Genomic DNA, 12,923 nt, shown 5'->3' on the forward strand with positions numbered 1-12,923 from the left:
TTGCTGATTTTTATGCAGCCTCATATTCACATATTACAACCGACAATACTTTCATCTGCACTAGGTTCATTAATTTTAAAAATTACAAGCGTTTGACCTTGTGTGAGCACTTTGACAAACAATGTACACCATCAAGGTGATGGTTTCTTTTTCTACTAAGGAGGTCTGTAATGAACTTCAATGCAGAAATCAGAATTCTGCATGTGATGTAGATAGTAGGCCAAATAAGTGGCATATTTGCCCATTAGTATTTATTTACATGTTTTTAGTTTTTCATGTTTTTTAGTTTCTAGGATTTTATTTTCCATGGAATTTAATTTCCATCCCATTGCCTATATATAGGCCTCATTGCATTAGTTTGGATGATTAATTGAATTGATTGGCTTCTCCCCTCTACATGTTCTTCCCCTTCCTCTACTCCTCATCTTTTTCTCCTATTCTCCCCCATATTTCTTCTTCTTCCTCATTCCCCTATTCTTCTTCTATTCTTCTCTCTCTTCTCTTCTTCTTTGTTTTTATTGTTTTAAAGTGGTCACGTGCACCAACTTTGAATGTGGGTGGTATTGTAGAAAAAGGGGGTATTAATATTTCTTTAAAAGAAAGACAGATGGGGGTGGCCACGGGAAGAAAAGTGGGGCGTGGAAATCTTAACTAATACAAAAGGGGGCTGTCCAATGGGAAGATGGGGATGGTGAATATAAGCTGTAAGTTACCTAAGAAAAGAAACCGATCGTGAGTTTCCTTTTTGCCTTTTCTATTTCTTTTATTGATTTGCACTTGGTTACCTCTTTACAAGTGGTCTCAGTACACTTCTTGAATTGCTAGGGATGCTAGGGACCCACTAATCAAATAATAAGGTAAGCTACTTGTTTTGTATGTGTCATGCAACAACCCTTCTTTATTACCTGATATTGCAGGTAACAAGTAAAGATGACTAAAAATCTTTTACCTGTTATTGCCGGTTACAGGTAAGGTTTAAATTTCTGTAGTTACCTGTGATAACAGTTCACAAGTTAGGCAAAAGTAAGTAACGACTATGCTTCCCTTTCACAATACGTTATCATCAAAAAGAGACCCCAATTTTTTCTCTTTCACTTTCTGGAACTTTCTCTGCAAGTCATTAAAATCGATGCGATTACCAAATAGGTCCCCTTATTGCCTTATTCTTTCCTTTTTACCCATTATTACCCAACTTGACAAGGCAACTGGATTATTTTAGACTTTGAGTCAATATGGCAACTAAAAATCAAAACCCAGGAGAAAAAGGAAACTCCGTGAGAAGAGTTAAGGTTAGGGTTAGGCCAGGGTTTGTGAAGATAAGGCTTAGGGTTATGGAAGGGGTGAAGGAAAGATGGAACCGAGATGGGCTGAGGATCGAAGGATTTGGGGCTGGTTTCTACAAAACAAAAGGGGTTTTGTGAAGGAATCTATCTGCTTTTAGGGTGTTTGATGAAAACCCTCAAAGACCCCTCTCTTCACTATTGAATGTTGATGGCTGGGTTTTGGTTTAGATAGGGTTCAAGGTGGGTTCTGTTGGGTTTAATTAGGGTCAAGGGGCTGCAATCAGTAAGGTTGATTTGAATGTTGGGCTCGGTTTGGGGATATGGTTGGGAAGTGTGGTGGATGAGGGGTTTGCTTGGCTGTAAAGAAAAAGGACTGTTGACTATTCTTTGTGCTGATTTGGGACAGCAGCAACCCAGATATTTGGGTTGTGTTTGCAGCTGATCCTTAGGGGAAAGAGAAGAGGCAAATAAGGGCAGAAAATAAGGTGAAAAGGAGGCTTGGATCTTTTTGCTTTGATACCAAATTTGATGTAGGACCGGGAAGAGAAATAGAAGAAAGGGGAGAAAAAGAGAAGAAGAAAAGAAGAAGAAGAGAAGAGAGACAAGAATAGAAGAAGAGAAGAAGAATAGGGGAAGAAGAGAACATAAAGAATAGACGAGAAAGAGGGGAAGAAGGAGGAAGAAGAAATCTGGGGGAGAATAGGAGAAGAAGAGGAGGAATAGAGGAAGGAGAAGAACCTGTAGAGGGGAGAAGCCAATCAATTCAATTAATCATCCAAACTTAATAATTCTTAATACAATGAGGCCTATATATAGGTAATGGGATGGAAATAATGTTCCATGGAAAATAAAAGTCCTAAAAGTAACATGGAAAATAAAATCCCAGAAACTAAATAACATGAAAAACTAAAAACTTGTAAATAAATACTAATGGGCAAATATGCCACTTATTTGGCCTACTATCTGATCACCGTGTGATGTTAACATGTGTGCAAAAGATTGTGGTTTTTTGCTTCGTTTCCACTCACCTTGTTTTTGGGTATGACTGTGGGCTTGCAATGTGAAGAGGCTCTAGGTTCTCCATTCCTACATACCTAAGTCACAAATATCGTTCTCGGGAATTTCTCTGCAAGGGAAAATCTCGGGATGTATTAAATTTGTTTTATTTTTTTAGGAGAAAAAGATAAACATTAAATTATTTAAAAATATAGAAATTAAGAAAAATATAAAATAAAAAGGGGAGTGATAAATCGACCCCCATATATCTAAAATCTACCCCCCATGTGTCTTTCTCTCTCCTATGGGTTAGAGAGAGAAAGAGGAGAGAGAAAGACACATGGGGGGTCGATTTAAGATATTTGGGAGTCGATTTATCACTTCCCAATAAAAATTATCTTAAAAATACCATAAAAATATTGTGATATTATCGCAATATATTGTGGTAAATGAAAATGTCGCTATATTTTTTAAATTCTCGGGATTATTTCAGGATTTTTGTCGTTTTATCAAAATGTCGGGATAAAATCGCTATATTTTGAAAATATCGGAGATATTAATGACATGGCTAAAGACTTCTCTCATTATAGATTTATATTGCTCATAGTAAGTTGCTGTGGTTTCTTTGTTCCTTCATCGATGGCTTCCTTGGAAACTGAATTTGGACAGGCTTTGGATTGGAACTCATTTCTTGTTCTAGGTCCTTCAAGAGATTAAGAATCCTTTATAAAGTTCATTGACTATGGTTTATACTATTAATTTTTGTTAACGAACTTCCAGAGTACAGTCAATTGTTATTTTTTATTGGTGATAGTCTGTGATACCCAAATACGGTTACACTGATGGACAAGGACATGAGAACGGAGATAAAAATCAGCATTTTCAAAATCTAGGCCACAAACATCATTACGGGTGTTGTGTACCATGTGATATGACACAAGACATGTATAATTATAATATCAGAAATCTTAATTTGATCAAACTTAGAAGATGAAATTAATAATAAATTTTAGCATCTATAAGACAGACAGGCGCGCTCGCGCGCGCGTGCACACACACACACACACACTCAAATTTATAATTGGAAATATGATACTGACAAGTATCGGGGTATCGTATCACAGTGAACACAATATGTTGGGCCTGTGCAAGTATCCTTGGGTGTGGGTCTTTTTGTCGAAATGTAATGGCCGTACTTTCTCTTTTCTGCATATTTTTATTTTACTTCCGGTATCTCTTTCTCAACCAGATCAACTTTTAGCTTTACCAAAACTGATTGCAAAGCACGGGGCTGTTTTTTGATCTCTTCCTCGACCAGATCAACTTTAAGCTTTACCAAAACTGATAGCAAAGCACGGGGGTGCTCCCCGCCCCCCCGTTTCGATTTTTTTGTTTTACAATCACATAAGATTTTTTGTTCTTTTTTTCCGTCCTTGTTTTTTTTTCTTTTCCTTTTTTTTATAGGTAAGCTTGGATTGATTCCTCGACCTTCCTTGTTCTTTTTTCTTAGACAGATATTTTTACTCATAGTAAGCTTTATGAGGACTGATATCATAGCACTGAATTTGGTTTACTTGTGTTCTTTTTTCTTGCTAGCTATGTTAATAGTAAACAGTAGAGTTTTTTTTTTTTTTTTGAAAAAGGAGTTTACAGTAGTAGCATTCAAGTAGGAAATAATATTAATATGTAACTAAAAAGTTCAATTAGTTTTTCAGTTCTTCCTATGTGTTGTCATTGGGCTAGGTCACCTTATATTTTCCATTTCTACTTGGGAAGGCTGGTATTATGTAGTAGACGAAGAGGCAGAGAGTAGAAATTAAAACTTACTTGTTTTTTAAATTTGGATCCATAGGTGGTTTATTTTAAATATTTGACGGATATACTTGCATGCATAAACACTGAATTTCAACATAAAATTACTGTTTCTGACTTTGTGTTTTAATTTAAAACTATGTTCTTATAGTTTTATAGTTGCAAATTTCATTTTTAGATGATTTGAATAATGGTTGTTTACGAATATTGGACTTGGGGTTTGTTAGAAAAAGAAGGGGAGATGAGAATGAGAGAAAGAAAGAAAGAGTAAGTACAATGACCACTATGCCCTTAGGCATCAACACACACATACACATACTTTTAACACTCCCCCTCAAGCTGGAATGTATATATTATGCATTCCTAGCTTGTTACAACTATCACTTAAATTAGAATTGCTCAAGGGTTTGGTGAAGGTATCGGCCAACTGATCTGCTGACCGAGTGAAAGTAGTGCATATCTCGCCTTGTTAGCAATGTGGACAGCAGCTTTATTGTCACAATACAACTCAACTGAGGAAGATGATGAGAATCCAATCTCAGATAGAAGGGAGCGCAACCAGATAAGCTCACTACCAGTATGTCACATAGCTCTGTATTCTGCTTTAGCACTCGACTTGGATACAACATTTTGTTTCTTGCTTCGCCAGGACACTAAATTACCTCCAACAAAGGTGCAATATCCAGTATTGGATCGTCTATTAGCCGGTGACCCTACCCAGTCAGCATCACAAAAACCTTCTAACTTCATATGGCCATGTCTTTTGAAAAGCAGTCCTCTCCCTGGATCGCTTTTCAAATATCTAAGGATTTGAATCACAGCTACCTAGTGGGAGGTACGAGGAGTACTCATGAACTGGCTGACAACCCCCACTGCATATGAAATATCTTGGCGAGTGACTGTGAGGTATGAGTTTCCCAACTAGCCGTCTGTACCCAAGTCGCCCTCTTGTGTAAGCAGCTTAGTATTGGGGTCCATGGGAATAGCAGCTGGTTTCATACCCAAGGATCCAGTGTCATCTAGTAAATCTAAAACATACTTCCGCTGTGTGAGAGAGAGAGAGAGGCTACTACCAGAGTAAGCTACCTCAATCCCCAAAAAATATCTAAGGCAAGGAGAACTCTTTTTGCATAAATACCTTCAACTTTTGTATGACACATGTTGCACTCCTGGTAATGATAATATATCAACGTAGACTATGAGAAGGACATGGCCAACACTCGACTGATGACTAAACACCGAGTGGTCAACTTCACATTGCTTCATGCCATATCTCATGTGGGCATCACTGAACTTCCCAAACCAGGCTCGAGGAGATTGTTTGAGACCATAAAATGATTTGCGAAGTCGGCATACTGAGGAGGACATCTCCCCCTAAGCAACATACCTAGGAGGTTGCTCCATATACACCTCCTCAGCCAAGTCGCCATGGAGGAAGGCATTTTTTACATTCAACTGATAAAAGGGCCATCCATGGTTGTGGCCAAGGAGATAAGCACACGCACAGAGGGAATTTTATCAACAGGAGAGAATATCTCGGGGTAGTCAACTCCATAAGTCTGAGTGTACCCTTTGGCAACCAAGCGCTCCTTAAGGCGCTCAACTGTCCCATCTGGAAAATATTTTATGGCATAGACCCATCGACAACCTACAGGCTGTGCACCAGGAGGAGGTGAAACGACATCCCAGGTATGATTGGCCTGAAGGGCGGCCATCTCACTGTCCATAGCAGCACGCCAGCTAGGGTGAGCAAGAGCTTCCTGCACAGACTTAGGCAGGGAAATAGAAGAGAACGACGAGACTGGAGTCTGAAAAGTAGGAATGAGATGCTCATAAGAGATAAAGTGAGAAATAAGATGGGCAGTAGAATGGGAACGACTCCGTGAAGCAATAGAGGAGTTGCTAGCCACATCGAGAGAGGGAACAAGAAGCATCTGAGATGAATGAGCTGGGATCGTCGGCTGAGAGGATGATGGTTCGAGAGGAGGGTTGGGGGCATCTTGCCGCTGATAAACCTTTATAGGAGCTGAAGGAGGAGGAGGAGCTAAGGAAGGAGGAGGAGGAGCTAATGAAGGAGGAGTAGGAACCGAAGGCAACATCAAATATAGAGAGGGTGAACAAACATGATTAGGTAGAACAGGAACAGGAAGAGGAATGTGAGATTCGGATACAAAGGACTGTACTCAGGCTCAGCAGGAGCAGTTAAGAAGGAGGTAGACTCAAAGAAAGGGACGTCGGCGGAAAAAAATAGCCGGCGAAGTCGAGGACTATAACATTGATAACCTTTATGGGTACAAGAATAGCCCAAGAAGACACAACGCTCCACCCTGAGGATCCAATATATCTAGCCCTGGTGTAAGGTTGTGAACAAAGCAAACATAGCCAAAGACCCGTGGGGTAAGAGGAAAGGGATCACGGTGAGGATGTAAGATCTAAAAGGGAGATTTTCCATCAAGGACTGAGGAGGGAACCCGCATTTGCAAGAGAAGAGTGCAGGCAATATCAAGCAAGGACTGGATTTTGCGTTCGGCTACGCCATTCTGCTGGGTGGTGTAGGCACAAGAGGATTGATAGATAATACCATGAAAGGATAAGAACTCCTGAAAGCCATTAGAGGCAGAATAATACTCTCGAGCATTATCGGTACGCAAAGAGACGGCAGCCATATTGGGTAGTAATCTCGGCATGGAAAGTACGAAAAACAGTAAACACTTGGGATCGATCTTTAAAGGAAAAGTGCCAAGTCGTACGGGAGAAACCATCAACAAAAATGAGGAATTATCGATATCCTAGAAGAGACGTAGTCCGGGAAGGACGCCAGACATCAGAGTGGACTAGCCTCAAATGGACGCGAGGCACGGCTAACCAGCCTGGGCGGGAAGGAAGTACGATGGTGCTTCCCAAGCTCAAAGGCCTCGCACTGAAAGGACTGAAGAGGGCCAAAGATAACAGAGGACTGCCGAAGTCGCTGAAAAGAAGGATGGTCGAGACGACAATGCCATTGATAGGCATCAACAGAGCTATGCAACACAGCACGAGGAGGATCACCGTCAAGATAATAGAGGCCATTGGCCACACGGCTAGACACAGTCGTCTTCTTAGTGAAAAGGTCCTGAAAGACACAATGAGAGGGAAAGAATGAGACTGAACAATGATGAATTTCGATAATTTGGGTCACAGACAGTAAATTAAAGGGCGACTTAGGAACACAAAGGACCAATGACAAGGTAAGACCAAAGTGAGGGGAAACAATGCTAGTACCAGAGATGGGTGCAGTGGTCCCATCGGCTAAAGTAACAGTAGAAGCGAGTTGAAAGGGCTGAAACAAGCGAAGGGAAGCAGGGTTACCCGTTATATGGTTGGACGCCCCATAATCAATAATCCAAGGACCAGAGGTAGTAAGAAGCAACGCTGGGGGACTATTGGGTTTTACAAAAGGGGCAATATGGGCTTGGCGATGCGCTCGCAGGCGCAAAAACTCATCATAGTCAGCGCGGGAGATACTGGCTGGTCAATGGAGGGGGAAAGACAACCACCGCCACGATAATTAGATCCGTCACCAATATACGCACCAAGAATAGAAGCCCCTATCAAAGGGGCAGGAGTCAGCAGTGGAAAGGGAGCCGAAGGCGGAGAAGTTGATCCGGTAGTACGAGGGGATCTAAGATGAGGATCCATGATGTCAAGCACACTACGGTAGAGGATAAACAAGAGAGAAGTGGAGAATCACACGACGAGCCCGGCCATAATAGCGTAGCTCCGACGAGGAGACAAAGCATAAGAAGACATAGGATCACTAGCAATGAGGTGAGAGGTTAGCCATGAGGTGAGAGGTTAGGAGATGAAGGCGGAGTCACAATAGCTCACTTAGACATTTCAGCAAATACGTGGTGTGCACCTTTGATAGGAAGAGAAATGGTAGGAAAAACAAGGAAAGGGGAAGTAAACAACAAGAGGAAAAGGAGCTTAGAAGGGCCCAAAAGACATACCACAGCTTCGGATAAGAGAGATAGGGGAGGGAGCTCGCACTATTCACGCCACTTTTCACGGGTACTATTCACAGTACTGTTCACGGGTATTGTTCGCGGTATTTTTCATGGCAGTATTCACAGGTACTGTTCACGGGTTAGGGTTTGGAAAGTATAGATTGGGGTTGGGTTAGGGTTAGAGTTAGGGTTAGGGCTTTGCAGTGGAATCGTCAATCTTCAATCCGGAGCTTCGCTCGGATTTGTGGCAAAGACGGGGATGGGTTTGTCCGGGAGAGAGAAGGAGGAGAGGGATGAGAGGCGGAGGCGAGGCAAGGCGGCCGTGGTCCCTAGGGCATCGTAACTCGAGGGTTCTGATACCATGTTAGAAGAAGAAGAGGAGATGAGAATGAGAGAAAGAAAGAGTGAGTTTAGGATAGCTCCCCCTCACTTATGTATTTATATAGAGAGAGAAGAGAACAATGACCACTATGCCCTTAGGCATCAACACACACATACACATACTTCTAACAGGGTTTAATGATTTAATACCATTAGGTTGAGATAAAGATGGGAAATTATTCCTATCCAAGATGCCAAGAGGCTTGAGACTGGGAAATTAGAGGGAACAATAAATCATTGATAGCTATTAAGAAAACAGTAAATCATTAATAATTTCCATTATGCACAATTCTTATGAGTAATTATGTTTTTTTTTTCACAAGAAAATGACTTGAATATCTTAGAAACGGACTTGAAAATAAAAATCTACAGGGAATCTTTTTTGGGGCATCCCTTTCCCAACTTTGTGGATATGGCATATATATATATATATATATATATATATATATATATATATATGAACATTTTTAGTTTTTTTGGTGGTGTTATTATTTTTTCATGACATTATTATTATATTCTAATTGAATTGGATTTGTTTACTTGATCCGGAGCTAGTTGTGATAGGTATTATGCATTTATTTGGGTAGCCTCAGTCCTTAAAATGAAAAAGATAACATATTTTAATGTCATCAAAATGTGGATAAGGTGTGGGAAATTTAACCTAGTCATTTTGGTATTTGGAATTTATCCCCGATAAGTACGAAGAATGCAACAACAATAATAATAGGTAATGGGTTAACACTGTATTTGGAATTGATTTCCCTTCTACAGGTTGCAGCAGGGCAAGTTGCTAGCACTGGAATAGTTGCTCTGAGCTACGTGCAGAAGGTATCCGAGAAGGTGAGAACGTTGGATATTAAAGAATTACAATCGACCTATCTACCTCCGATATATATATATATATATATATATATATATAGAGGAAAGTGAAGCTACACCGCCGGCTTAAAATACAATGGGCCCACATTGTTTTGGTGATCCAAAGAATTCATTTGATTGGCCCTCACATAGATAGGGTGTCCACCAAAAATCAGCTCCATAGGATCATCCCAACCCTACGATTTGTGGAGGCAAAAATGAACGTGTAAAAACCTTCACAAATTTTTCCATTTTTGCCTCCACAGTTTGAAGGGTTGGGATGATCCTATGGAGCTGATTTTTGGTGGACACCCTATCTATGTGAGGGCCAATCAAATGAATGGTTTGGATCACCAAAACAATGTGGGCCCATTGTATTTTAAGCCGGCGGTGTAGCTAAGTTAGCTACACCGGCGGTGTAGCTTCACTTTCCTCATATATATATATATATATATATATATATATATATATATATATATATATATATATATATATATATATATATATATATATATATATATATATGAGAAAACATTTCCTACACACTTGTGTAGGTAAGTTACCTACACACTAGCTTAAAATACAGTGGGGGCCCACATTGTTTGGGTGATCCAAACCATTCATTTGAATGGTCCTCATAGAGATAGGGTGTCCACAAAAAATCAGATCCATAGGATCATCCCAACCCTACGATTTGTGGAGGTAAAATGGACGTGTATAAACCTTCACAAATTAGTCCATTTTTTGCCTCCATAGTTTGAATGGTTGGGATGATCCTATGGATCTGATTTTTTGTGGACACCCTATCTATGTGAGGACCATTCAAATGAATGGTTTGGATCACCCAAACAATGTGGGCCCCCACTGTATTTTAAGCTAGTGTGTAGGTAACTTACCTACACAAGTGTGTAGGAAATGTTTTCTCTCTCTCTCTCTCTCTCTCTCTCTCTCTATATATATATATATATATATATATATATATATGAATGGTACCTCCAAACTTGATATTGTTTTCCAATCATTCAGAGAAAAATACTATTGATCTATCTAACCTCAAATTTCACTATTGTCTCGTTTTCTATCTGCCTTACAGGTTTCACTAGCAACTGATCTCTTATATAATCATATGACACGAGATATAACGACAAGTGTTGGTTACGATTACATCCTTCGACAGGTAATTTTTTTTTCCTTATAATGATTATAAGGAGTGAAGTGCTTCTATTCTCTTTTTGAGATTATTTAGTACTCGTTTTGTTTGAGCCCAGTAATTTGGCTCTTTCTTTTAATTAAAACTCTAACAAAAGCCACAGAGGGTTCAGTCCTGTGTTTGGTCACAAATTTACACTTTAGGAGCTAACACTTTGCTGATTTGCAGTCCTATCTCGAAGGATTCACAATTCCAACTGGACAGATTCACTCTCCTATCTCAAGAGATTCTTTTTTCTTTTAATTGACTTGCAATTTTGTGTTAACTACATTATTGAAATAATCTCAAGATATGCGAATTGGTCTTTTTCAGTCGTGAGCTGATATATTTTTTTGAATGGCTAGAGTATAGTTTAGGACTTGGTATAGATAGATTCATGAATCAACCTTGCAAATTATGACAATTGATAATTCCCTTGTATTGTTCTCTATCGTATTGAATAACTCTTCTAAAGGTTTCCTTAAAGTTCAAGAGGCTTGCGGTAAGGGGATCTACTCACTCCTTTTGAATTAGTTGACAAAGCTCTTGGTAGACTCGTAGCCAAGTAAGGCGTGTTAGATGGGGTTCATTGAAGTTTCTGAGTGTATTAGTCAAGGCATTAGCTTAAGCACATTCAATTTGTTGATAATACCCTTTTTATTCTATCTTGGAATGTAATCTTCTCCTACATGGTGAAAAGGATAGCTTGATCAAGTTGACTTTATCCCATATTTCAATTTCTTTTATGTTGCTTTTTCGTTGTTCGACTATTGTTTTGGATAGGTTGGAGTGTCTTCCAAAGGGCTTCTTATGTCTTAGAAGTTTTAATGTTTTGTGACCCGCAATGTGAAAGTTGTGAATTAGGCCTTATTAGGGAAATGGCTTTGGAGGTTTGGAGAGGACTGTGGAGGGAGAGGGCCTTTGAAAACAGGTTGTTAGAAGAGAGTATGGGAATGCAAGTCAGGTTTTGGGAAGCTTGGTTGTTTCTAAGAGGGAGGTTTTGTGGTTTGAAAGGTAGTTAGTAGACAACTGCGAATTTTAAGAAAGGTACACGGTGTTTGCGGGCAATAGGATTAGGGGGAAGACCTGTCGTGTGGCAATGTCTCTTTATGTTCTATGTGTTAGAGGTTTGGCAATGTTGTCTTAGGTTTTAAAGAATTTCTCTTGATAGGGGGCCTTATATTAGTTTGGGTAGGTTAAGGAGAAACTTGAAAGATTAGGTGATAGGTCTCCTTTGGTACGGGTACGGGGTGCAGGTACGACACGACACGGGTACGCGGGTACGTGATTTTCAAAAAAACCCGGGTGCGGGTACGTTTGGGTATGCTGAATATAATAATATTTTTTATTATTTTATTTTCAAAGTTTCAATTCTACTCCAGATTTTGTCTGCCAAACAAACAGCAAGGCCTAAACAATTAAAGTAAAAATTACCCACAATCTCAAACAAACAAAGCCTAAACAAACATCTACTGATTTTTTCCTATTCATTTAATTTATCTGAGGTGCATGTTCTCTCCAGAGAAAATGAGCCCCGAAATGGTTTTTTGCAAAATTGCCTAGCAAATCCCAATCGGATTTCAAAATCTGAAACGAACAGGGCCTTAAAGGCTTAAACCCTAGATGGCTGGCACAATGGCACCTTAGATAAATTAAATGAATAGCACAAAACTTGTAATTTTGAGATTGTGGCAACTGATTATGAGCGTCAAACCTATTATCAGACTCAAATTAGATTTGGGGAACACAATCAGTTGGCATAATCTCAAGAAAAAAAATGGGAGAGAGAGAGAGAGAGAGAGAGCAAGAGAGAGAGAGAGAGAGAGTGCAGTATCATTTCGAGAGAAATTATATGGTGTAAGGGCTTACAACAATAAGGCCTTTTGTACGGTGGAAGTACCACCCTTGTCTTTTGATCCAACAACAGATCCTCAAAAAGCTCAAAAAGTGAGCTGCTGTTGGATCAAAACGGTACCCCTACCATTTTGTTGTAAGCCCTTACACCATATAAAATCCCTCATTTCAAAGAGAGAGAGAGAGAGAGAGAGAGAGAGAGAGAGAGAGAGAGAGAAATACCTTTGAGAGGGAGGGAGGGAAGGCCGGAGAGAGCCGCGGCCGGAGAATCCGTCCGGAGAGGGAGTCACAGAGAGAAGGGGAGAGAGCAGCGTTAGGGTTTTCTAAAAAGAAAACCCTTCGTTTGTTTTTTATCTCATTTTTAAACACACACCCACCCCCTCTTTTACCTCAACACCCCCCCCCCCCCCCCCCCCAACAATTTTTTTTTTTAAACATCTGGTGCGTGTCGGGTGCGCACCCCGAAACTCAAATTTCGTTTTTTTAAAACCTATCTTTGGGTGCTTACCCGGGACGTACCCGAGCGTACCCGTACCGGATACGCACCCGACACGGGTACGAGGG

The 12,923-nt window shown here is 40.0% G+C and overlaps 1 protein-coding gene across 1 annotated transcript in view; it reads left to right on the forward strand.

Annotated features, from left to right (window-relative positions):
- LOC143859663 (mitochondrial import receptor subunit TOM40-1-like) overlaps positions 1–12,923 on the forward strand; it is a 52,462-nt gene that overhangs the window by 15,931 nt on the left and 23,608 nt on the right. Inside the window, exons 8-9 of the mRNA XM_077370313.1 lie at positions 9,230–9,298; positions 10,410–10,493. Of these exons, the coding sequence (XP_077226428.1) occupies positions 9,230–9,298; positions 10,410–10,493 (153 nt within the window). The remainder of the gene's footprint in view (positions 1–9,229; positions 9,299–10,409; positions 10,494–12,923) is intronic.

The sequence above is a fragment of the Tasmannia lanceolata genome, unplaced genomic scaffold (assembly GCF_043159265.1).
Source record: "Tasmannia lanceolata isolate RefF3 unplaced genomic scaffold, GAP_Taslan_0.1 ptg000035l, whole genome shotgun sequence".
In the NCBI taxonomy this organism is placed as follows: Eukaryota; Viridiplantae; Streptophyta; class Magnoliopsida; order Canellales; family Winteraceae; genus Tasmannia; species Tasmannia lanceolata.